The sequence below is a fragment of the Mustelus asterias genome, chromosome 1 (genome assembly GCF_964213995.1).
Source record: "Mustelus asterias chromosome 1, sMusAst1.hap1.1, whole genome shotgun sequence".
NCBI classification, from domain to species: Eukaryota; Metazoa; Chordata; class Chondrichthyes; order Carcharhiniformes; family Triakidae; genus Mustelus; species Mustelus asterias.
This window is the reverse complement of record NC_135801.1, coordinates 80,286,746-80,313,396: the sequence shown is the minus strand read 5'-3', so window position 1 is coordinate 80,313,396 and position 26,651 is coordinate 80,286,746. Positions and strand designations below refer to the sequence as shown.

Sequence of the window (26,651 nt, the reverse complement as noted above, 5' to 3'; positions counted from 1 at the left end):
CAACCTGTAATTGACTAATCTCCAAGATTTAACAATTATTGTCTGCTAAATTTGTAAAAAAAAAGTTCTCTGCATTCCTTTATGAAATATTATGGTCAAACTAAAGACCACTGTCCAAATCTGGTTTGGGAGAAGGTCCAGGAGGTGCTAATCTAAATTGATATTGACCCACAACTCCGGAGGGGTTTACCCTTGTTGAAATTCCAAAGCCCCCGTCTCGCCCAACCTTCTTCACTCAAACCAGATGAGGTACATGCAGCGAAGCGCACCTAATGCATCAGAATGTCACAAGTTTTAGTTTTTACAGCACTAGTTGAGTCACAATGGGGCCAGAGGCGCACTCGGACCAGGAGGAGTGGGGCTTGGTCTGGGTGTTTAAAAGTTATTCTGAAGTCAGAAGTGCTTTTTCTCTTAACGCTTTCACATTAACTATGAGGGTAAAACTGGCAAAACCATCCAAAGTTAGCAATTTATATTGCTTTGCTGAATGGTTCCCAGCCCTGCAGAACTGTCCAGGGGATGTGAGCCCTTCTGGACAATTGCTGGGTAAACCCTTACTTGGGACCTTCCAAGAGGGATGCCCCAGACCATCATTGCGGTACCCCCGCAAATACAATGCTGGGGAGCCAGAAGATATGCTCTATTGTCTGTTTCAATATATCAACTGTCAGGATTGCCAAGAAGCTAACAAGTTGATATGTCACTCATGAAAAATCAGTGCCCTTTTCTAATTCACCAGGTTTGGAAATTTCAAAACAAAAAACTCAAACAGATGAAAATATAAATTTCAAGCATATAGTCATTAAGGACTTAATAATGCAGCTCAAGAGGCAAGAGTGAGAAATTCTAGTAACATGAAAATGCATAGAGGATACATCATAGATTGAAGCCATTTGGCCCAACCATGTTGGCATTTACCCTCCAAGAAAACAAACAGTTCAATGTACAAACAGGAGGATCAACGTTGCAACTGACAAGGAGGGTGAACTGAAGAGCGACTATGGAAAAAGGAAATCCAAAAGCATCAGCAGCAAAAATCTGAAAATAGAGCAGAACACGGGAGAAACAAAAATGGAGCAAGATTAATGGTCTTTATGTTGCCTGCTCTCTAGGAATTTGTATTTGTAATTACTATATGCAAAATGTTTAACTGACAAAACTGCTAGCTGAATAAAGACCTTAGTGACAAACAACTCCCTAGTTACTGGAATGGATCATTGCATCAGAGAATGTCATTTTATTTTGGTTTAAGTTTCTTTTAAAGCTTTGTTTTCTTTTTAGATTGGTGCTCTTCCATGAGAAGCCACAGTATCCCTTCATGGATAAAGAACTGTGATTGACTGAATATAAAAGAGATAATTATATTCAATAGGGAAATAGTCATATAGGTTACTATTTCAACATTAAGTATTTCTCAAATATGGTACTTTGAACAGTATCTTCCCCCTTCATCCAAACCCCACAGATTTGTCAATAAGTATAAATATTGACAAAGACGGCAGGGACAACTTCTCTTTTTTTTAAATAATGCCAAGGGAGATTTGACATCCACCTGACAGGAACAAATGGGTGTGTCCGTTTAACATCTCATCCAAAAGACAGTAGCACAACACTGATGTACACTAGATTTTTGGGCTTCAGTCTATAGAATGGGACTTAAACCAACAACATTCTAACATTCAGGCAAAGAGCCACCCACTGAGCCTTGGCATGGAACCCTCATGGTGTATCTTCATGGTCTCTAAACTTAGTAAAGCTAGCACTATACCACAGAAGCCAAGACGCACAAATTTAGTGTAAACTACAACCATTGGACTTCATAGGAAAGAAGCTACAAAACAGAGTATCCTTTATTCAAAGTTCTCAGGGCCAATTACATTGCGGAATTCAGGACATTTTGATTTTTGTGTACTGCATATAAACTTGCCTAAGCCGAGGCTAGCAATAGTCCAAAGAAGTAAAAAGGCTAGAAAAGTAAGATGAATCACTGAATAATAAAGTACCTGCAGTAAGTTACTTTTTGACATGTTCACCACAAAAATCACAAAGTAAACGGTGAAGCCAAACAACTAAACCTTTCCACACTAAAGGTGGATTAGGTTCAAGGAAAGTTGTTTTGGGTTTTCAGATTTAGGGATAAAGGTTATTCGACCTGTAGTCGCATTAAATTCTGATAACTCCTTACACTAAAAGATACAAAAGTCTGAGGTCACATACCAACCGACTCAAGAACAGCTTCTTCCCTGCTGCTGTCAGACTTTTGAATGGACTTACCTTACATTAAGTTGATCTTTCTCTACACCCTAGATATGACTGTAACACTACATTCTGCACCCTCTCGTTTCCTTCTCTATGAATTGTATGCTTTGTCTGTATAGCGCGCAAGAAACAATACATTTCACTGTATGCTAATACGTGACAATAATAAATCAAATCAAAATCAAAAATATAAGACAACCTTTGAAGCCTTGAAAAAAAAACTCCATAAACAGAGGTCAACTTATTCACAGAGTTTAAAAATGAATTGCCAGCATGGGTGCGTGGTTGCCATCTTTTTCATTCAGCACCCAGGGGCCGTTCTGTCTCCACTCCTGTGCATCTTCTCAACACAACCGTGTCACCTGACTGATCACTTGCACCTAGTTATAAGGAAATGATAAGTAAAACATCCATTTGTGGCATGAAAAATTGAGGCTGACCACTAATGCTGAAATGGTGGGTTGAATATACAAGCTGAGTATATGCAAAAATGTGATTTTTGGGGCCAGAAAAATTGGATCACCTTATACACCAAGTGGACTTAGACACTGCAATCTACAGTATTCCTTATCTAGCAAGATAATTGTGTCATAGTACCATTAACATTAACTGTTACACATAGGAGGTAGAAAAGAGCTATTTATCTACATTCTTCAAACCTTTAGCCTTTACTGCCTTTTTGTATTAGCAGAAAAGCATCAATTCCTAGCCAGTATTATGCTTAATACTTTACTGTGCCAACAATCTAGAATATTTAAATTCAGGTTAGTGGAGGAATACTGGTATTTGTGGAAATGCACCCCAAGATGCTTTCAGAAAATAGAACATAGGAGAATTGAAGTAAAAACCATCCAGTACTTTCAGTTTACTCAACTAAACAGAGTTGACAGTTGAATAACTTAGTTAAAAAAACCTGCACAACTGGAGGAATTTAAGGGAACATGCAAGAGATCTGCCACAATGCACCACACCTAACGCCACCAATAATGCACGCAAGCAGCAATTTCTGAAAACAGTGATAATCAAAAACTGCTAGTACTAGATTTTGCAGATGCAATATAACATCGTTAGATTTATCTCAGAATAAAAATTAACAGCTCATCCAGAATATATGGCAGGCATCAATTTTGAAAGACAATGATCTATGTGCCAAAGCAGTTCAGTTATTTTGCAATGCTACAATGTGAGCAGCTGAGTCATATCTCAAGTGATAATCCACCGATGGTGCAAGTATAAGTCAGGCTCTATGATAAGTCTGTGCAATATTGACTCTTGAAAAACAATATGCTTTCCTGTCTCTTCCACTTCTCTTCAGCCTCTTCAATTCCCTGATGCAACACAATGCTTCAAAAGTGACTGGTTGTGAGCCATAAATTGGATAAATTAAGCTGAGTTCCTCTCACATCAGCCCACTGGTTTTGAAGCACGCACAAAATCTCCATACAAGGCTTCCTTTGGAATATTCCTATCTTCCTTCTGATATAGATGACCCAACCATTGGAAGCAGCAATGTTTGAGAAGAGTTATTAGACAATCCACCTTAGTTTTCTCAAGTACTTTGGTCAGGAACTTTAACTTAACACTGATATTTAGAATATGACAAAAACAGCTGTGGAAAAAGCTCAGTCATTGCTCATGGTTGCTTTTGGTGGTCCAGGTCTCATTACCATACAGTGACATATGCAAAATATGGGTTTGGTAGACCTGTATCTTGTTGCTGACTGGTAATTTCCCATTGTTCCACATAGTCTGTCTATTTGCCAAATGTAGTTTCTGCCTTTCCAATGCAAGAATATTGCTCATCAATACAGTACAACTGGTCCTGGGTAGCAAAACTTGCAAACTACGTCAAGTATTGAAAATGATGTGCAGTTTAAAGTATATCTTTACAAATGTCACTATAGAATGTAATATGTGCTGTTGTAAAATACACCTAATGAGGTGTCCAAACTGAGAATTTTCTGGGAGTGAGGTACAATCTTGTGTCTGCTGCTTCATTATCATAGAATCCCTACAGTGCAGAAGGAGTTCGTTCAGCCCATCAAGCCTGCACCAACAATCCCACCCAAGCTCCATCCCCATAACCCCACATATTTACCCTGCTCATTCCCCTGACACCAAGGGACAATTTAGCATGGCCAATAAACCTAACCCGCACATCTTTGGACTGTGGGAGGAAGCCGGAGCACCCGGAGGAAACCCACGCAGACATGGGGAGAACGTGCAAACTCCACTCTGACAGTGACCCAAGCCAGGAATTGAACCTGGGTCCCTGGTGTTGTGAGGCAGCTGCGCCATCGTGCCGCCCAAATTTACTTCTGTTCTTAACTGCAGTATTTAAAATCCCTTTTGATAAAATAACTTTTCATTGACAATATAGTTTTGTTCGTCACACCAGTGGGAGCTTGCTGCGTCAATGTTGGCTGCCATGTTTTCTACATTACAACACTGACAACAGCACTTCAAAATGTACTTAATTGGCTGTAAAGCGCTTTGAGATGTCCAATAGTCATGAAAAGCGCTATAAAAATGAAAGCCTGCTTATAAGTCCAAGAGAAAGCCTGCTTGCTGAGGAGTAAACTAAACTCAACCATTATTTAAACCTGCAGGTTCAATCAGCACCATGGTACTGTGCACAGGAGCCGAGGGAGGAAAGCGACATCAGCAATCCCAGAAGTATACATACCAATCTGGAAATCAAGAAAAACCTGATCAGCAGCCCTGACAAAAGCACATTGTTACACACATTTTGTAGCTTAAGCTGTAGATATGCCCAACATTTCTAATGTTGCAGAAGAAAAATACACGAATGACTGAAACAAAAGCACATTGGTGCAAGCAAAAAATTGGTGATGATGGTGAGCTGGGGAAATGTTGTTAATTCTATTCAATTTTACACTTCATAATAGATAATTTTTAATTTTTCAAATCATGTAAAACAATGGTATCCAGATTTGTTTTAAAAAACACAGCCAAAACTATCACTTCTCAAGTGCCATTCCACTCAATGCACACCCAAGTACACAGAAACTCCAATCCTCACCTCCTCCTCCAACCACCCCCTCCCCAGTTCAGACCCTCCATTCAACCTGACAAAACACCAGCCTCCCAACAGACACCTACTGCACTCTAACATAAACATCCCAGCGGTTCAATTTGCAACATTTGTCAGAACATCTGACCACCCCCTCAGTCCACTCCCCTTTATGCTTCCTTTCCTCAGAGTCCAGCCTTAAAATCCTTCACCTTTCTAGACATCATCCCTTTCCCTTTCTCTACCCCTTCCTTCCCATTTATTTCCACCTTCACTGGATCATTCTCATTTTACAAAATTTCAGATTTCTGGACCAGACTAGACCATTCTCCTCCTGTTCCTGATGGGCAGTAAACCCTTCTTCTTCACACAAGGGGTGATCGATACTTGGAATGAACATTTTAAAACAGTGTGCAAGAAAAGTAGCAGTGGCAGTACTGCAACAAAGAATCTGAAAAGTGAAGGAAGCAGTAGCGGTGCCCAAGGAATAAAAGCCAAGGATTCAATTATTCCTTCAAGCTTTAACATTTAACCATATAATAGCTTAAGGAATTACTTAAAGCTGGTAAAATGCTTTTTGTGCTTACCTCTTATACATTGCTTCTTTATACATTAAACTGAACAATGAGTAACAATTAGAAATCAAGTTAAATTAATCTAATAACTATAATTAATGTAAAAGCAAATGAACACTTTGATATAATTAAATCAATATATGGGTAAAGGCAGCAAAAGCAGTGTGTCAGGGCTTCAGATTGTGTGAACTCACAGATGGAAAGGCTATCCTAGATAACCACAGCTGTGGAAAATGCCTATGTCTTGAGTGTCTCCAGCTCAGTCAGAGTTTGAATGCAAGTTAGGGACACTCCAACATATAAAGAAAGAGAGCAACGTCTGGATAATAATTACAGAACACAGACACACCACAGAGAGTTAGGGACAGGAATGAGTGCAAGACTTACAGTCAATAGGATAAAAAAAACTTAGTGAGGTCAAGAAAGGAGAAATCACAATTTACTTGGTACCTATGGGATAAAGGAAAAGGTTGTGAGGAGGACAGTCAGAATGCTAACCTAGGCAGTATGGAGCAGGAGGCAGGCCAGGAGGGGAAGAAACAGCATTAAAGAAAAATTGCAGTTAGAGGATTTAATCATTTGAGGATATCCTCTGCAATTGCAAATAAGTGCCTTGGAGGGTATGTTGGTTACACTGTTCCGTGCCAAGAGATGTGTCAAATTATCTGAAAAAGAATGGAGAAAAGTCAATTATTGAGATCCATATCAGAATCAGACAGGGGAGGAGCGACTGCTAATGGAATATTGAAGCTGGATATTAAATGAAAAAGCAGAACCTTGACAATGGTAATGACCAGATTGCTACCTGAACTACATACCAATTGGCAAAAGGATAAACAGATCAGGAAAGTAATTCTGGTTGATTGATGTTCGAAGGAGAGTTTATTTTAAAGAGAAACTGGCACCAGTAATGGGACAGGCCACACTAGAAACAGGCAGGGGCTGAATTTCTAAATAAAATAAAAAATAGCATTTGTAGAAAAATACAATAAACCCAAAGAAGTCGGGGGTGGAAAAAAAATAATAGCCCCTTATCTTGAGCACAAGGACAAAGATCAGGGTAGAAAAGTTAAAATCTAAATACTTTGGAACAGAAAATGTTTCAGAAGTAACAAAATACCTGTTAAAAGCAAGAGTGAAGAAAAATAAAAATATTATAATACCTGTATAACAATGTGCAGAACAAAGACAATCAAATGATTGTCAATCAAAAAGTAGAGAACTACAATATGGGCAGGAGTTTACGGCCTCGCTCATCCCAAAACCGTAAAATCCCACCTGAGGTCAACTGAACTTCCCACTGTCCACTCCTCGACCACTCCGATTCCAGTGGCAGGCTGCTGGTAAAATTCCTGCCTGTATGTGCAAGAGGCGAGGGGGAATAGCTACCCAAAAAAGTGTTATGTTTATGAATGTATATAGAAGTCATCAATAAACTAGAAGCACAAATTTGACAGAATGGAAATGAAGCATCTCCACTCCAAAAGAGAAAAAATGCTAGAAAATTTCAGCCGGTCTGGCAGCATCCGTAAGGAGAGAAAAGAGCTGACATTTCAAGTCCAGATGACCCTGTGCCAAAGCTAAAAGGCATAGAAAATGGGAGATACATATACTATAGTGTGAGGGAACAAAAGCTGAGTCATAGCCATAAATACAAGAGTAAAGAGGTTCTAAAGAGAATAGAAGATGTGAATGGCCAAATGGCAGAGAAGCTGAAATCAGAGGGTGAGCTGTGACAGATGAAGATGTGGGGGGAGGGGGGGGAAGATCGGTGGGAGAGGGGTAAAATTGAGAAGGGGGAAAGGGAAGCAAAGGGGGAGAAAAGGTAAGAAAAGAGGGATAAAAAAGAGGGGAAGAGTGGGGGAAAGAAAAACAAAGACAAAGAAATAAAAGATAGAGAACAGTTAAAATTAAATAAAATGAAAACAAAGGGGTCAAGGTGTGGTAGAGCTAAACATCTTAAGTTGTTGAATTGGATGTTGAGGCCGGCTGTAACATGTCTAGCTGAAGAGGAGATGCTGTTCCTCCAGTTTGCATTGAGCTTCACTGGAACATTGCAGCACGCCAAGGAGAGATGTGGGCATGGGAGCAAGATCGTGTGTTAAAATGGCAAGCAACGGGAAGGTCAGGGACCTGACTGCGCACAGACCAAAGGTGCTCAGCAAAGCGATCACCCAGTCTAAGTTTAGTATCTCCGACATAGAGATCACATTGGGAGCAATGAATGCAATACACCAAATTGAAAGAGGGGCAAGTGAAACACTACTTACTATCAGACTTCCCAATATTTAATTGAAGGAAATTTTTGCTTACCTAGTACTGGATGTCAGAGAAGCTTTGCAATAGTGGAGGAGTTGTAGAAGGAGTACTTAGGTAGAGGCAGGTGGCTTCAGTGTGCATATGAAAACTACTGCTGCGCTTTCAGATAATGTCACCAAGTAACAGCATATCAATGAGAAAAGGGGACAAAAGCTGGACTCTTGGAGGACACGGTAAGAGTTTTAACAACACCAGGTTAAACTCTTGGAGGACACCAGAGGTAATGTTGCAGGCGCAAGAAGCCATTGCAAGTAATATTCTGACTACGATCAGGAAAAAAAAATGAAACCAGGTGAAAACATTCCTTCGCAACTGGATGACAATGAAGACCTGTTGGAGAAGGGTGGTATGGTCAACTATGTCAAAGACCACAGAGTTTGAGAAGGATAAGGAGGGTAATTTCCCTTTGTCACAGTCATATAGGGTGTCATTTACAACTGTCATTGGAGCCACTTCAGTACATTCCAGTTAAGGATTTGGAAGACGATGCTAAGTTCAAGCTCTTTGGAGAGGAAAGGCAGGTTGGAGATGGACCAGTAGTTTGCAAGGACAGTCGGGTATTTTTTTGAGGAGAGGAGTGATGATGACAGACTGAAAAGAGAGAGGGGCAGCACATGAAGAGAGAACGACTCATTAACAATATCAACTAATGTGTGGACTGGGGGGAAAAGTTGAGTGGGAAAGTGTCAGGAGAGAAGCTGCGGGCCTCAGAGTCAAGACAAGCTCAGAGATGGCATGAGGAGATACACAAGAGAAACTGGCGCATTCAGGGTTAGGGCAGTGGGAATTATAAAGGAGGTTTGGCCTCTGTGTGTTAGTAGGAAGGATGCACCAGAGACAGCTGATCGCTTAGTCTTGATCTGAATTATAAAGAAATCCATGAGCTCCTCACAGTTATCACTGGAGGCAAAGACAGGGAAAGGGATGGGATTGAAGAAGATTGTCTGCAGTTTACACAACCATACAAATGAGGAGGAATAGGCCATTTGGTCCCTGCTTCGCCATTCAATATCATACCTGATATGACTGTGGCCTCAACTCCACATTCCACCTACCCCAATAAACTTATCCACCTCTGCCTTAAAAATATTCAATTACCCTGCCTCTACCCTGTGTTCCAAAGACCCTCAATACTCAGAGGGAAAATCATCTCTTCTCATCTCCATCTTAAATGAGACCCCCCTTATTTTTAAACCGCATCCCCTAGTTCTAGTCTCTCTCACGAGGGAAAACATCCTTTCAGGATCTACCCCATCAAGCTCCCTCTTATATGTTTCAATAAGATCACATCTTATTCTTCTAAACTCCAATTTAAATAAGGCCCAGCCTTTCCAACCTCTCCTCATAAGATAACATCCCCCCCCCCGCCCCCCCCAATCCCAGATATCAGTCAAGTAAATCTTCTCTCAACTGCTTCTAAAGAATTTATATTCTTTCTTAAAAGGAGACCAAAACTATACACAGTACTCTAGATCTGATCTCACCAATGCCCTGTACAGCTGAGGCAAAACTTCCCTACTTTTATATTCCATTCCCTGTAGAATGAACGCCAACCTTCCACTTGCCTTCCTAATCACGTGTTGTACTTGCATATTAACTTTTCCTGATTCATGTACTAGGACACCCAGATCCCCTCGTACCTCAAGAGTTCTGCAATCTATCTAGCATTTAAATAATACATTGCTTTTTTAATCTTCCTGCCAAAGTTGACAAGTTCACATTTTCCCACATTATACTCCACCCATCATTTAACCCATGTTCCTTTGCAGATTCCTATGTCCTGTTCACAACTTACTTTCCTACCAACCCTTTCAGGATGTTCCTCAATTAGTGAGCAATTATAGCAAATGAGAGCTCTGACAGTAGCAAAAAATAGGAAGTTTTTATTGAATCTTTTGGTACAATACAAAACCAGCGCATAAATCTAAAGGGTATTTCTCCCTCCCACATTTCACATTCTCTTACCAAAGGGAAGAGTCTTTCCCAATTCACCTCACAACTCTATTATTTTAAGCTTTTCAAATAAATTGAGTAGATAATTGGGCTGCGTAATTCCCATATTTTTAAAGATGCTGCTACATGACCATATAACAATTGAAAATGGGGTCCAAGAAACACTTGCACACTTTTGATGAGAGTGAGCAGCATGTGGTTTTAGTAAAGGGCTTTGTATGTGTGTGCAAGCCTAACAGCTGCCATCAACATGAAAGCAGTGAGAAGTGCTGAGTGTACTTGTGTGTTATCTCTTTCAAACTTAATAATCCAGCCAGCAACCTGTCATAAACTCAGAATGCTGACCACTACATCAAACAGAATGAAGTACATCCCTTCACCAATATTTACAGGGATCGTGAACAGTATACTTCTGGGTTAGATGCTGTGTTATTTCTTCTGGCTGCTGAAGCAATTGCATGTGTTTTGGGAGATAACTTACACAGGTCTAAAGTTCGAATAGCTTATAGGTATGGCTAATAGGTTTTGAAGTAATTATTTGGTTATTTGCATATACTAAAATAAGTTGCTTCCAATAATGAATATTCAGGTAGAGCTTCACTGGGAACTGAATATGACTGAGGATGAACAAAAGAGACAGAGCAGGACAAGCTGCTAAAAGAGGATGGGGAAGGAATGGTGAAGGACACCCTGAGGGGAGCCACATCTGAGGAGGATATTCAGACCACAATTCTCTTATTACAACTTCAGTAAGGGTCAATGCACAATACACTGTCCATGGCTGTCTGGTTTCTAAAATTTACCCACAACTATTTTCACCTTTCTCTCATTTACAGTTAACTAGACTAACCTCTCATGATCTTTGAACAAGCCTATGCAGTAAACATAAAAGCAGCAGCAAACTACGCTATAGAACTATTTATTCTAATTTTAAATACAAACATACGAAGAGTAGGAGTAGGCCACTCGGCCCCACCTGCTTCACCATTCAGTAAGATCATGGCTGATCTACTTCACATTCTTGCCTACTCCCAATCAGCAAGGGGGTGAAAGATTATCAAGTACCTGAAGTAGGTAAAACTCTGCCTCAGCTACCTTTTAGGGAAAACAATTCCAAAGTTTCACAACTCTCAGATAATTTTGTCTCCCTCATCTCTGTCTCAAACTCTTCTTGTGAGAGAACCTAATTCTAGATTCTCCCACAAGAAGAAACACCGTTTCCACATTCACCCCCTCAAGATCATTGGTATTTTAATCAAGTCACATCATTCAAGCCTTTCCTCGAAATACAACTCCCCATTCCAAGTATTAAACGAATAAACCTTCGCTGAACTGCTTCCAATGCATTTACATCCTTCCTTAAATAAGGAGACCAGCACTGTATGTAGTACTCCAGATGTGGTCTCACCAATGCCCTGTATAATGGAAGCATAACTTCCTTACTCTTGTATTCAATCCGTCTTGCAATAACCGATAACATCCTATTAGTTTTGCTAATTACTTGCTGTACCTGCATACGAACCTTTTGCAATTCACGCATCAGATCCCACTGCAATCTCTCACCATTAGTTAATATGCTTTTTAAAAAATCCATCCTACCAAAATGGATAACCTCACATTTGCCCACATTATACTCCAAATGCCAGATCTTTGCCCACTCACCTAACCTCTATATAGTTTGGTAGCCTCCTTATTTCTTTTCACAACTTACTTTCCTACCTTTGTATCATCAATAGATTTCACAATTAATGGTCATCCAAATCATTTATATAAATTGTAAAAATGGTCGAGGACCCAGCACTTATTCCTGTGGTGCACCAGTTGTCATATCCTGCCAAGCAGAGAATGATCTATTTACGCCTATACTCTGCTTCCTGAGTTAGTCAATCTTCTATTCATGCCACTGTATAATAGCCCCTACACCAGGAGATTTTGTTTTCCACAATAGCCTTTGATTTGGCACTTTATCAAATGCTTCCCGGAAATCCAAGTATAGTACATCCACCAGATCCCCTTTATCCACAGGACCTGTTACTTTTTCAAAGCGCTCCAATATTGCTTAAATGTAATTTTGCTTTCACAAAAGCATATTGACTCTGTCTCATTACCATGAATTTATCTAACTGCCCTGTTATATCATCTTTAATAATAGCTTCTGCATTTTCCGTGACAGAATGGCACGGTGGCACAGTGGTTAGCATGGCTGCCTCACAACACCAGGGACCCAGTTTTGATTCCGGCCTTGGGTCACTGTTTGTGCGGAGTCAGCACGTTCTCCCCGTGTCGGTTTCCTCCGGGTGCTCCAGTTTCTCCCACAGTCCAAAAGGTTAGGTGCATCGGCCATGCTAAATTCTCCCTCAGTGTACCCGAACAGGCACCGCAGTGTGGCTACTAGGGGACTTTCAGAGTAACTTCATTGCAGTGTTAATACAAGCCTACTTGTAACTAATAAAACAAACTAAAAGCTAACTGGCCTATAGTTTTCTGCTTTCTGTCTCTCTACCTTTTGAAGAAAGGAGTTACATTAGTTATTTTCCAATCTCATGGAATCTGTCCTGAATCTCATGAATTTTGGAACATTAAAACCAAGTCATCAACTATCTCACTAACCACTTATTTAAAGACCCTAGGGTAAAATCCATCAGAACGCAGGGACTTGTCAACCTGCAGTTCCAAAAATTTCCTAAGTGCCACTTGCCTGGTGATTGTAATTTTCTTGTGTTCCTCCCTCCCAATTCCTGATTTACAGCTATTTCTGGAATGTTACTTATATCCTAATTGCCTAATTGAATTCAACTCTGAGGAAATTGCCAAGCTTATAGATAAAGGAATGTAGAAGATGTAGTATACTTTGAAACTAAATTTGATACAGTACCACTATTTATAAACAGTAAAGCATGGGTATTAAAGGTAAAGTAGCGACATGGATACAGCATTAGCTAAAGGACAGAAAGCAGAGAGTAAGGGCATAAGGATGTCTTGCTTTGGTGGAACATAACTAGTGATGTAACCTAGGAACCCATCTCGGAACCAATCTCCTGGGAGTAACCCTTGATCAGAAACTTAACTGGACTAGTCACATAAATTATGTGGCTACAAAAGCAAGTCAGAGGCTGGAAGTTTTGCAGAAAGTAACTCATCTCCTGACTCCCCAAAAACTGGCTGCACCATCTACAAGGCATAATTCAACTAGGGAGAGTGGTAGGATACTCACTACTTGCCTGGATGAGTGTAGCTCCAATTTTATACAAGAAGCTTAATACTAGCTAGGATAAAACAGCACACTTGATCGGCACCCCATTTATAGTAAACATTCACTCCCCTAGCACTGGCATACAGTGGCAGTAGTGTGTACCATCTACAAGATGAACTACAGCAACTTGCCAAGACTCCTTCAATAACCTTCCAAACCTATGACCTCTACTAGCTAGAAGAATCAGGGTAATAAGCACAAGAGAACAACATCACTATGCAGTGAGTGTACCATGCACTACAACAGTTCAAGAAGGCCATGTTAAGGGCAATTAGGAATGGGCAATCTATGCTGGTCATGCCAGTGGTGCTCACATTACATGAATGAATATAAAGATGGAATCAACGGTTATCAGGGTTAGATGAAACATAGAGTTGAGGCTACAAACAGATCGATCTCAATTGGCAGGACAGCTGGTGTAGATCAGATTAATGCCAACAGCATGGGGTCGTGGCTGAGGTGGATTCGGATCCTGCCTTCTTGTCCTACCCGTGGTGGAGGTCCCGGTGCTATGGGTCAGACCTGACTTTGGGCAGACAATCCACAAAAAAGAACAGTTAGAACGTGCTAGACAGAAGGCTATATTATGGCTTCTGCCATTATAAAATGAGATTACTTGAATTTTTTTAAATAGAAATTGATCATTAAAAAGTACAACACGTATATATAGTTTTAAAGAGGTTTTGTAGCTCCTTTAATATTAAATTATGCTCAAGACATTACAATGGCATGGAACACGGAGCACAAGCACTATATTTTGATGGGATTCAAGTTCAATTTCCAACTGACCAAAGTTTGACATTTCAGGTATATCAGTGTGGAAATGGAGGCGCCAGTCATAATTCTCCTAGGGTTGCTGATTTATAGCAGTACTGGTGTAGGCTTGAAAACAGGCTTCACCGACCACGCCCCCCTCCCGCAGCCAGGTCTTCCTTAAAAAAAAGTTACATTTTTTTTTACACTTCTTTCACTGTTGAAAAAATCAAATCCACATTTATGACATCAACATGGCATGCACAACACGTAATGCAATGCTGAAAGCATGAGTGAGCTATTCACAGCCCAAAAACCAGGACAAATCCAATCTGCCCACCAACTACCCAAAAAGCCTTCTCTCAATCATTAGTAAAGTGACAGAAGGCACATCACCACCGCTATTAAGTGACACTTACAAATAACCTGGTAGCTGATCCCTCAGCTCCAGACCTGAATCTGCATACAGCAAGAGCTGGGCAGCATTCAGGTTTGCGCCGAGAAATTACAAATAACATTTGCGCCACACAAGTATCAGGCAACGACCATCTCCAACAAGGGAGAATCTAACCCATTGTCCCCTGACGTTCAATGACACGATCATCTCTGAGTGCCCCATCAGCAACATCCTGGGGTTACCATTTACAGAAATTTAACTGAGCCAACCATATAAATAGTGGCTACAACAACAAGTTAGAGGCTGGAAATTCCACAGTGAGTAATTCACCTTTGACTCCTCAAAGTCTGCCCACCATCTACAAGGTGAAACAGGAATGTGAATACTCACCAGTTGACTGGATGATTGGAATGCAGCTCTAACAGCATTCAAACAGCTCAACACCATCAAAGACATAGCAATCCACTTGATCAGCACCCCATTAACACCTCAAACATTCATTTCATATACCATCAGCGCACCTTGACAACAATGTATAACATCTGCAAGCCATTCCTTCAATCTTACTTGGTCAACATTTTGGAAGTCCTGCCCTCCCAGCACTGCAGGTGTTTCTAAATCACATGAACTGTTGTGGTTCAAGAAGGCAGCTTACCTTCTTGAGGGCAACTAGGGATGTACAATAAATACTGGCCTTACCTGTAATTTTGATAGGAAAATAATGAGAAAATATGGAAATTTCCCTCTCAAATTCAGGAGGATTTTTAAAAAACCAATTTGCTACTTGAAAACTATTTTTTGTTTATTCATTTGTGGGACATGGGTGTCGCTGGCTGGCCAGCATTTATTGCCCATCCCTAATTGCCCTTGAGAAGGTGGTGGTGAGCTGCCTTCTTGAATCACTGCAGGCACATGCAATGTGTTGATCCATAATGCCATTAGGGAGGGAATTCCAGGATTTTTGACCCAGTGACTGTGAAGGAATGACGATATATTTCCAAGTCAGGACAGTGAGTGACTTGGAGGGGAACATGCGCTCCCATGTATATGCTGCCCTTGTCCTTCTAGATGGAAATGGTCGTGGGTTTGGAAGGTGGTGTCTAAGGATCTTGGTGAATTGTTGCAGTGTATCTTGTAGATAGTACACACTGCTGCTACTGAGCGTCGGTGGTGGAGGGAGTGGATGTTTGTAGATGTGATGCCAATCAAGCAGGCTGCTTTGTGCTGGATGGTGTCAAGCTTCTTGAGTGTTGTTGGAGCTGCACCCATCCAGGCAAGTGGGGAGTATTCCATCACCCTCCTGACTTGTGCCTTGTAGATAGTGGATAGGCTTTGGGAAGTCAGAAGGCGAGTTACATGCCACAATATTCCCAGCCTCTGACCTGCTCTTGTAGTCACTGTGTTTATATGGTGAGTCCAGTTGAGTTTCTGGTGAATGGCAACCCCAAGGATGTTGACAGTGGGGTATTCAGCGATGGTAACACCATTGAATGTCATGGGGCGCTGGTTAGTGTGTCTCTTATTGGTGATGGTCATTACCTGGCAATTTATTAATTTGTAAATAGTAAAAATCAATTTTATTAATCCAAAATATAATTTTAAAAACAATTTTGCTGCATGGACTTGTATTGTTTCCACTTTGCTTTCATAAAATTGTAAAGTTAAAAAAAATTTTTTTATAACTTCCAAAGTGCTGAAGTTTCACTTTCTCTTGACTCTGGTGTGATTTACCGTTTTATAGGGCTAATAATTCTTTTGATGCAAAGATTATTCATATCTAAAAAAGGTAAGCAGCAACTTGAATGATCAAAGTATCAAAGTGTATCAATGCTTATATAATTACCCTAATAATCAGATAATTTTGATAATTTTATTGGAAATGAAGAGTATGTAATTGTAATAAACACCTCAGCAAGCTAGAAACCTTTTCTATTACTGAGAAAGATCTTTATGCTTCACTTATTGTATTCATTTTGACCACAAGTGTCATAGCCCATACTTTATATTAGAGTATTATTATTTTTATTACATAAACTCAGATTCTCGTTCTAAACAGAACTGTTAATATGATTTTGATTTTTTTTCCCTACATATATGCTCCCTATATAAACATGCTTACGAGCATTGCTAGAATTGTCCTAAATCCTAGTCTTAATCATATTATAATCTCACTGATAATTTGGACATCACTAATACTTATCACTTGTTTCTTCTCTGACACAATAGCATTAGACATTGTTCCTGTCTCTTGACATTTTCTCTATTAGTTACTTACATTAACATTTAACTCCTCAGCTTATCAATCCTTTTTCAATGTCCATATGGTTATTGAAATTAGCAATGTTGTCTTTATATTATCACATTCTTATTACATGGAAGTGTGGTACTATATCAATTTATAAAAGTGAAATACTGTACTGGGAGTCTGAACTAAAAACAGACAGTGCTGGAAATGCTCAGCAAATCGAGAAGAACACAAGTTCTTTCAAAATGTATTAAAATAACGTGATTCTACATAAAAATACGTCTAAGTTGAAATCGCAAATATATTATGAAACAGAATGGCTCCTGTGCTGCTATGATCAAGAAAATGTCACTCGTGGAAGGTAACTAGTCACAGTTGAATGTGAAGATGTACAAATTAGCATATTCCTTACTTAATTGTTTTCAGAGTGAAGTTAAGAAAATAAAGAATTTTTGCATTTTTTAAATTTGTTCATGGGATGTGGGCATCACCGGCTGGTCCAGCATTTATTGCCCATACTTCAGGGCACTTAAGAGTCAACCACATTGCTGTGGATCTGAGTTCACATGTAGGCCATACCAGGTAAGGACGACAGATTTCCTTTCCTAAAGGATATTAGGCGAACCAGATAGTTTTTACAACAACCGACAATGGTTTCATGGTCATCATTAGACTTTTAATGACAGAACAACCATGAATATAAACTGATATAAAAACGCAACGTGTTGAAAATACTACGCAAGTTAGGCGGCATCTGTGGAGAAAGGAACGGAGTTAACATTTCAGGTCGATGACCATGGGTTCTAATGAAAGGGCATTGATCTGAAACGGTAACTGTTTCTCGCTCCACAGCTCGATTTGCTGAGCATTTCCAGCATTGTCTGTTTTTAGTTCAGACTCCCAGTACAGTATTTCACTTTTATAAATCAATATAGTACCACACTTCCATGTAATAAGAAATAGACTTAACTTTCCGAGTTGAAAATTACTCTTTTTCAAGAAGTGTCTTATGAAACACAAAACATTAATTTTGTTTTCTCTCTCCACAGATGCTGCTGGACCTGCTGAATTTTTCCAGCACTTCCTATTTTTATTGTAAGACTGAAGTTGGCTGGTTCTGCCCAGAAGCTCTCAGATTTATTTCGATTTCATCCTTGGTCATGGTTTAACTAAATGCACTTGGAGACATGCTCAATTGTGTAGAGCTTAAAATCCCAGTTCCAATCTTTCACTAAAATTGACCACCGTCATCTCTATCATTTTGTTTGTCTCAATCCTTACCTCAGCCCCTACCATTATAAACTTAATTTGTAATTTTGTCACCTCATAACTCCAGCTCACCAATAGCTATTATACTCATTATAATCTTACTGAATATTTGGATATCACAAATACTTTTATCACTCATTTTTTCCTCCAACATAGCTGTAAGTAGCATCAAACCCGAGAGAAAGACATGCTCACTGATCAAAAGTTGGAAATGCTCAGAGTCAAAATGACTCTACTCCATTCAGAGAAGTCATATTGGACTTGAAATGTTAACTCTGCTCCTTCTTTGAAGATGCTGCCAGACATGCTGAGTTGTTCCAACACTTCCTGGTTTAATTTCAGATTTCCAGCATCCACAAAAGTTTGCTTTTATATCAGTCTTGCAATGATGAGTTGCAGAAAGTTCCATCTCATCCATAATTTAATATCAAATCAGACAGCACGACAACAGTAAAACAGCAAAATACTAAACAACAACAGTTTGAGGGACCACAAACCCAAGCGTGATAGAGGTCAGCCCAGTGAACCAAACTAGTATTTCAAGAACTCAACACATTGGGGTCATGTAACATTGAAAAATCACTCAAGTTTTATGATCACATTTGATTATCTAAGAATCACAGTTTTCAAGTCCAGTCCAATGTGATACCTCAGCTGCAATATGTTTACTCAAGGCATTGACAAGTTTGAAGACCAACATTAACATTAAAGATGTCCAAAATGACTAAGTGTGGCAATCACATTCACAAATCGCATTTAAAGACTGTAACATAATCACTGCAAGTTTACTGCAGATCAGAAAATAGTTTCTTTTTAGAGAATACGGTTGATCATTTTCCACTCAAGTTTAACAAATATAATTATACTTAATATTCTATAATTCATTCCCTCACTTGGAACTCTATAAGTTAATGTGGTTTATATATAAAATTATAAATGCAGGTGACAATAAGTGTAATGAATACAAACGTCTCATGAAATGTGACCTGGTAGTTGCTAAGTGCAGAGACTAGAACCCTGTATTATCTTTCGGTCTTGTTATTACCGAAATGTACAGCACAACCAAGATTGTTTTTTAGTTGGATTGCTTAGTGATTTATAGGTCTGCTGATATTCTTGTTAGTTTCACAGTACTGACACAATTGGCTGAATGACTGTTTAATCATCATACACAGTAGGTTAAACACTGATTTTAGACATTGTCAGTATTTAACACATACAGCAAAGGTTTCCTCTTGTTCCAAACACGCTCATTTGCTTATAGTTGTTCTGCCTCGGTAATTACTTACATTAGTAAGGCTAGAGGTCTGTTTTAAACACATTTTCTCAGTAACTCCTTATGTACAGCAGGGTTAACGAAGAACTACATCAGGTTTCATACCTGGTCGCACACAAACAGCAATTCCTATTTGCGATACAGGTAATTCCTTACCTTGTCGCTCAGGTTCTCCGGCTCCTTCTCTGCTTTTCTCCTCCTTGGCTCCGTCATCTCTGAATGTCTTAGCCGGGGTTTACCTCCCTCACACTCCCGGGTCTGTCCTCTCCCCTCCCTCACACTCCCGGGTCTGTCCGCTCTCCCCTCCCTCACACTCCCGGGTCTGTCCGCTCTCCCCTCCCTCACACTCTCGGGTCTGTCCGCTCTCCCCTCCCTCACACTCCCGGGTCTGTCCGCTCTCCCCTCCCTCACACTCCCGGGTCTGTCCGCTCTCCCCTCCCTCACACTCCCGGGTCTGTCCGCTCTCCCCTCCCTCACTCTCCCGGGTCTGTCCGCTCTCCCCTCCCTCACTCTCCCGGGTCCGTCCTCTCCCCTCCCTCACTCTCCCGGGTCTGTCCTCTCCCCTCCCTCACTCTCCCGGGTCTGTTTCCCTCCCGGGTATGTTTCTCTCCCCGGTAGCCGGTTTACAGCCTCACTCGGATCCACCGCCGCCTCGACGCCATCTGCGAACTGGCAGTAAAAGTGCAGGAATGAGGAGAGACGCCGCGGGACTCGAGCGGGCAGGCGGGGCGGGGCCTTGCTGTGGGCTCGAGCTCGGATTGAGGACGGCGGCCGCTGGGCTCGGGCTGTGGGCTCGAGCTCGCACTGACGCCGCTCCCGTGCTGACGCAGGCTCCAAATCGCCTGGTAATCGCGGCTGGGCGCAGCTCGAGCCGCTCCGCTTCCCGGCGGCGGCAGCGCCGCGAGACACGCGCGAGCGAGCGCCCAGTCCCAGCAGCAAACTACCGAAGCTGCATGGCAGCATACATTGATTGATCAAACTTTTTAGTGTCCTGCAACAAATAAAAGGAGCAGCGCAAATGAAGTAATGGTCTTCTGCTACTAAACAAATGTGTTTCACATTCGTCAATCAGAGCCAGCGGGATTTTTTTTTGTCGCACCAACTCTTTCCATTTTTAAAATTGTTTTGTATACATATTTCTATTTAAAAATTGCGCTTCCCTCCTCTTCCAGAATTCCAACTCGTTTCACAACATATTCAAATGTCTGCTTTCATGGGTGCAACCCATTTGGCATTGTGTAAAAATACGATTAGAGTTAAACCGCATTGCAAACTGCAGACTCCATTCACCGGGATCAGAGGATTTCATACGGAAGCCCCATGCCAGATTGCAGGACGGAATCAAGGCTAATCCAATACTGAGGGAATGTTGGCCTCTTGGCGACGCTATCTTTAGGGTGAGATGTCACTGAAGATTCCAATGTACTATCCAGAAGAGCAGAGGAACACCAGCCTTCAGTTGGATTTTGAATTTGGTTTTTGGAGCAAACAAGGAATGGATTTTGACCTGCCCGATCCATTCTGAGCATTGACTTTGTAACTTGAAGGATGGAATAAAATGTTTAAAAACTTAATCTGATTATTTATCTCATTGATGTTTGTGGGTTTTGCTGCACAAATAAACTGCTGCACTTGCCTATTATTGACAAGACTCAAAAGTATTGGAACACGTTATGGGACATCCTGAGGTTATGAAAGGAGGTAAATAAGGTAAATAATGAAGTTCTGTTTGAAAGATTGGGTAGGCTGAGCACGTGTACAGAAAAGATAAAAAGTAATAGGTGATCCTTTAAAATTATGAAGAGGTTTGATAGGATGTGGAAGACAGTTATTAGCCATGGGGGAGACCAAAACAAGGGATCGTCAATACTGTCTAATAGATCAAATGAAGGACTCAGGACAAATTTCCTTACAGAGTGCGGGACTGGCTGTCAAATGGAACGATTGATTTACATAGCGCTGATACATATAAGAGGAGGTTTAATACATGCATGAGGATGTTACACACAGGAGCTATCATAGAAACGCTGCAGTGCAGAAAGAGGCCATTTGGCCCTTCGAGTCTGCACCGACCACAATCCCACCCAGGCCCTACCCCCATATCCCTATATATTTATCCACTAATCCCTCTAACCTACGCATCGCAGGACTCTAAGGGGCAACTTTTAGCATAGCCAATCAACCTAACCTGCACATCTTTGGACTGTGGGAGGAAACCGGAGCACCCGGAGGAAACCCATGTAGACACGAGGAGAATGTGTGACGCTATTCCATTTGATGGCAAATAGAGAAGACAAGCCCTTTGCATTTGCATCACTTTCTAAAGTGGAAGAAAACCAAGTGCAAATAAAGAAGGAGGCACTAGGCATCATTTTTCGGGTTGCTAAGTTTCACCTCTGTCTGTATGATAGGATGTTTGTCTTGCTGACAGACCGCTGACTACGATTTTGGGACCTCATTCAGGGGTTCCATCCATGGCCGCAGTTCGATTGCAAAGGTGGGCGTTGATATTATCAGAACACTTGTATGAAATCTGCTACCACCAATCGGATCATGCGAATGCGGAAGTTTTTCCAGGCTGTTGTTGCCTAGTAATAAAAAGGTCCTGGACAAGATTATCCAGATCATGTACATTTCACAAGATCATAAGCTGCTAAGGTAAAACATGCCACACGAAAGGATCCCACAAGTGGTAGATCTCTTCTGCAATGGAAGAACAAGCCGACAGAAGAATCCAGAACTAAGGCCACATTTAAGCCAGCAGTGGCAATTGTCAGTGCAAGACGGTTGTTTGTTGTGGGGCATGTGGGGATTGTCATTCCCCCTTCCTTGTGGAGAAAAGTTTTGGAACAAGGGCACCCAAGGGTGGTGCGCATGAAAGAGGTGGACTGCAGTTGTGTGGTGACCAAAAGTCCATACGAGCATTGAAGAGAAAGCAGGCTCTTGTGTATCGTGTTCAAAAATTCGGAAGGCACCACCTACGTCGCCATTGCACCCATGGGAATGACCAAAGGGGCCTTGAGAGCAGGTCCACATCGATTTGCAGGGCCAGTGGAAGGCCAGGTGTTGCTGGTGGCTATCGACGCACACTCAAAGTGGCTGTAAGTGAAATGTATGAAGTTGGCGACCACAGAATCGACCCTTTGCAAGCTTGATGAATGTTTGCTAGGTTTGGATATCCAGACCAGGTTGTAAGTGACAACAGACCACAGTTCATGTAGTGGGACTTTGTGGAGTACATGGAACTGCTTGGAATTCATCATATAAAGTCTGCACCCTACCACCCAGAGACGAATGACTTAGCACAGTGCTTTATACAGTCTGTTAAATACCCCCTGGAAGATACATGGGAGAGAGGGATCATTGATGCAAAGATTAAACCAGTTCTTCAGTGTGTACAGGAACACTCCCTATGCAACAACTAAATGCATCCTGGTGGCATTGATGTTTGAGAGATATGTACAATGTTTTACCTACTGAGGCCTGATGAGACGAGTGGTGGAGAGGAACCAGGAGGCATAGATGGGCTGTCGAGCTGAACATGCCAATCTGAGGGTATTCCAGAAGGGTGAGTTGATACTTGCCAGGAACCATTCTTCGGGGGAGAAGTGGGTTCCAGCCACGATTGTAGCCAAGACAGGGCCTTTGTCCTATATGGTGGAAACACAGGATGTATTAGTTTGGCAGACCAACTGCTGGTGCCCCACACCAGGGGGTGAGTCACATCAGCAACTTTGGAGTCCTTACGGATGGCATCAGCGGGGGGTACCAGGAAAGGGAGGCGTGGAACCAATAGCTCCTCCTTCTACAGACGAAACTGGGGGTCCGGTATTGGCAACCAACGGTGTGCAAGAAGGGGGTCACCATTGGTGGTTTTGCCAAAGCCATGATCACCAAAAATGAACCAAAGGTGAGTTCCAGTTCCCAGAAAGTAATCTCCATGGCACCGTTGTTCTCCCTGACAGATTGACCACGTCAATATAGTATGTACATGTGAGTGGGAGCTAAAGGAAGGAATGTATCATATTGTAAATAATACTGTGGGTTTATCATAATAGAGGTTTACAGCATGGAAACAGGCCCTTCGGCCGAACTTGTCCATTCTCTTTTTTAATCCATTAAGCTAGCCCCAATTGCCCGCACTTGGCCCATGTCCCTCTATATCCATCTTACCCATGTAACTGTCTAAATGCTTTTTAAAAGACAAAATTGTACCCGCCTCTACTACTACCTCTGGCAACTTGTTCCAGACAGCACCATCTGGGGAAAAAATTGCCCCTCTGAACCCTTTTATATCTCTCCCCTCTCAAGTTAAACCTATGTCCTCTAGTTTTAGACTCCTTTACCTTTGGGAAAACATGTTGACTATCGAGCTGATCTATTCATCATATAAAGTCTGATCGAGCCCCTCATTATTTAAAAACCACTATAAAAGAAATAAACAGGTACGATATAATTGGGATTATGGAGACATGGCTGCAGGGTGATCAGGGATGGGAACTGAATGTGCCAAGGTATTTAGGAAGGACAGGCATAAAGGAAAAGATGGTGGAGTGGCATTACTGGTTAAAGAGGAAATTAACACAATAGTGAGAAATGATGTTAGCTCTGACAATGTGGAGTCTGTATGGGTAGAGCTGAGAACTACCAAGGGGCAAAAAAACATTAGTGGGTATCAAACTACAGTGATGTTGGGAAAGGCATTAAACATGAACTTAGAGATGCATGTGACAAGGGAATATCAGTGATCAAGGGTGATTTTAATCTGCACATAGATTGGGCCAATCATGTTAGCCACAGTGCCATGGAGGAGGAATTCCTGGAGTGTAGAGGGATGGTTTTCTTGACCAAAATGTGGAGGAACCAACTAGAGAGCAGGCTATCTTAGACTGCATACTGTGTAATAAGGAGGGAATCATTGCCAATCTAGCTGTGCGAGACCCCTTGAGTATGAGCGACCATAACATAGAATCATAGAAACCCTACAGTGCAGAAGGAGGCCATTCGGCCCATCGAGTCTGCACCGACCACAATCCCACCCAGGCCCTACCCCCACATATTTTTACCCACTAATCCCTCTAACCTACGCATCTCAGGACTCTAAGGGGCAATTTTTTTTTTTTAACCTGGCCAATCAACCTAACCCGCACATCTTTGGACTGTGGGAGGAAACCGGAGCACCCGGAGGAAACCCACGCAGACACGAGGAGAATGTGCAAACTCCACACAGACAGTGACCCGAGCCGGGAATCGAACCCAGGACCCTGGAGCTGTGAAGCAGCAGTGCTAACCACTGTGCTACCGTTTTTTTTATCAAGATGGAGAGTGAAGTAGTTGATTCAGAGACTGGGGTGCTGAATATTAATAAAGTAATCTATGAAGATATAAGGCGTGAGTTGGCCTTGATAGATTGGGGAGAGTTACTTAGAAGGATGACAGTGGATAGGCAATGGCAAACATTCAAGGACGCATGGGGGAACTGCAACAACTGTTTATTCCTGTCTGGCACAAAAGCAAAATGGGTAAGAGGGCCAATCCATGGCTTACAAAGGAAATTAGAGATAATATCCGATCCAAGGAAGAAGGTATAGAGATAGTATAAGATCCAAGGAAGAAGGCTGCAAAGAGACATAGATAGGATGCAAAGCTGGGCTGAAAAATGGCAAATGGAGTTTAACCCTGATAAATGTGAGGTGATGCATTTTGGCAGGACTAATTTAAATGTAGATTACAGGGTCAAAGGTAGGGTTCTGAAGACTGTGGAGGAACAGAGAGATCTTGGGGTCTATATCCACAGATCTCTAAAGGTTGCCACTCAAGTGGATAGAGCTGTGAAGAAGGCCTATAGTGTGTTAGCTTTTATTAACAGAGGGTTGGAGTTTAAGAGCCGTGGGGTTATGCTGCAACTGTACAGGACCTTGGTGAGACCACATTTGGAATATTGTGTGCAGTTCTGGTCACCTCTCTATAAGAAGGATGTGGAAGCGTTGGAAAGAGTGCAGAGGAGATTTACCAGGATGCTGCCTGGTTTGGAGGGTAGGTCTTATGAGGAAAGGTTGAGGGAGCTAGGGCTGTTCTCTCTGGAGCGGAGGAGGCTGAGGGGAGACTTAATAGAGGTTTATAAAATGATGAAGGGGATAGATAGAGTGAACGTTCAAAGACTATTTTCTTGGGTGGATGGAGCTATTACAAGGGGGCATAACTATAGGGTTCATGGTGGGAGATATAGGAAGGATATCAGAGGTAGGTTCTTTACGCAGAGAGTGGTTGGGGTGTGGAATGGACTGCCTGCAGTGATAGTGGAGTCAGACACTTTAGGAACATTTAAGCAGTTATTGGATAGGCACATGGAGCACACCAGGATGATAGGGAGTGGGATAGCTTGATTTTGGTTTCAGATAAAGCTTGGCACAACATCGTGGGCCGAAGGGCCTGTTCTGTACTGTACTGTTCTATTCTATTCTATATAATGTGCAAACTCCACACAGACAGTGACCTAAGCTGGGAATTGAACCCAGGTCCCTGGAGCAGTGAAGCAGCAGAGCTAACCACTGTGCTACCGTGCCGCTGTATGGAAAAAGATAATCAGAGTAGGATGAGTAGGCCATTTGGTCCTTCGAGCCTGCTCTGCCATTCATTATGATCATGGCCAATCCGCTATCTCATTCTTTTTCAAAGTGGTGGTTGCGACCGACCCTCGAGTAAGTCATGGGATGTTTATAAAAATGGGTCACCAAAATCGATTTTGTAAAGATTCCCTGACCTTTTTTTTCTGAAATGAAATACATATTCTCTATGCAGTGTTCAGTATGACCACATGAGGCAATAAACTGGTCAGCGTGCCCTAGGTATATTAGCCCCAATTCACCTTCCCTTTCTACTAAGTTGATTCACACTCTTTCTTGACAAGCTGCATGTAATCTATGGGTCGTTTTTTTCATCTGAAAGAGAGGGATAGAGACACCATTAGCCGATAAACCTTCTGGCCATGATGTCACATCTGAATCTGCCAAAGAGAACGTTAGCTGCTCCACCAAATCCACGACAGGACAGATCACTAATGCTAGTTACGAACAGGGCTATTTTCCTGCTTTCTCCCCATAATGCTTGATGCCATTAAAATCTAAAAGAAATCTATTTCTTTCTTGAATATATTCAGTGGCCTGGCCTCTGGCCTCCACAGCCTTCTCTGGTGGAAAATGTTACAGGTTCACTAACCTTTGAGTGAGGAAATGTTTCCTCATCTCAGTCCCCAGACCTCGTATCCTGAGACTGTGTCCAATGGTTCGAGATTCCCCAACCAGGGAAAACATCCTCC

At 41.6% G+C, this 26,651-nt stretch overlaps 1 protein-coding gene across 3 annotated transcripts in view; it reads right to left on the bottom strand.

Moving 5' to 3' along the window:
• Positions 1-20,024, bottom strand: part of cds1 (CDP-diacylglycerol synthase (phosphatidate cytidylyltransferase) 1) — an 81,325-nt gene extending 61,301 nt beyond the window's left edge. The window contains exons 1-2 of one of the 3 annotated variants that reach the window (XM_078213905.1): positions 19,490-19,579; positions 14,183-14,325 (exon numbers count right to left, since the gene is read on the bottom strand). In XM_078213905.1, coding sequence (XP_078070031.1) covers positions 14,183-14,233 — 51 coding nt within the window. In that variant the 5' untranslated portion in view covers positions 14,234-14,325; positions 19,490-19,579. Of the gene's footprint in view, positions 1-14,182; positions 14,326-19,489 lie in introns of all 3 variants that reach the window. The other 2 variants (XM_078213898.1, XM_078213914.1) reach the window with 2 other exon arrangements.
• Between the last annotated feature and the right edge of the window lie 6,627 nt (positions 20,025-26,651).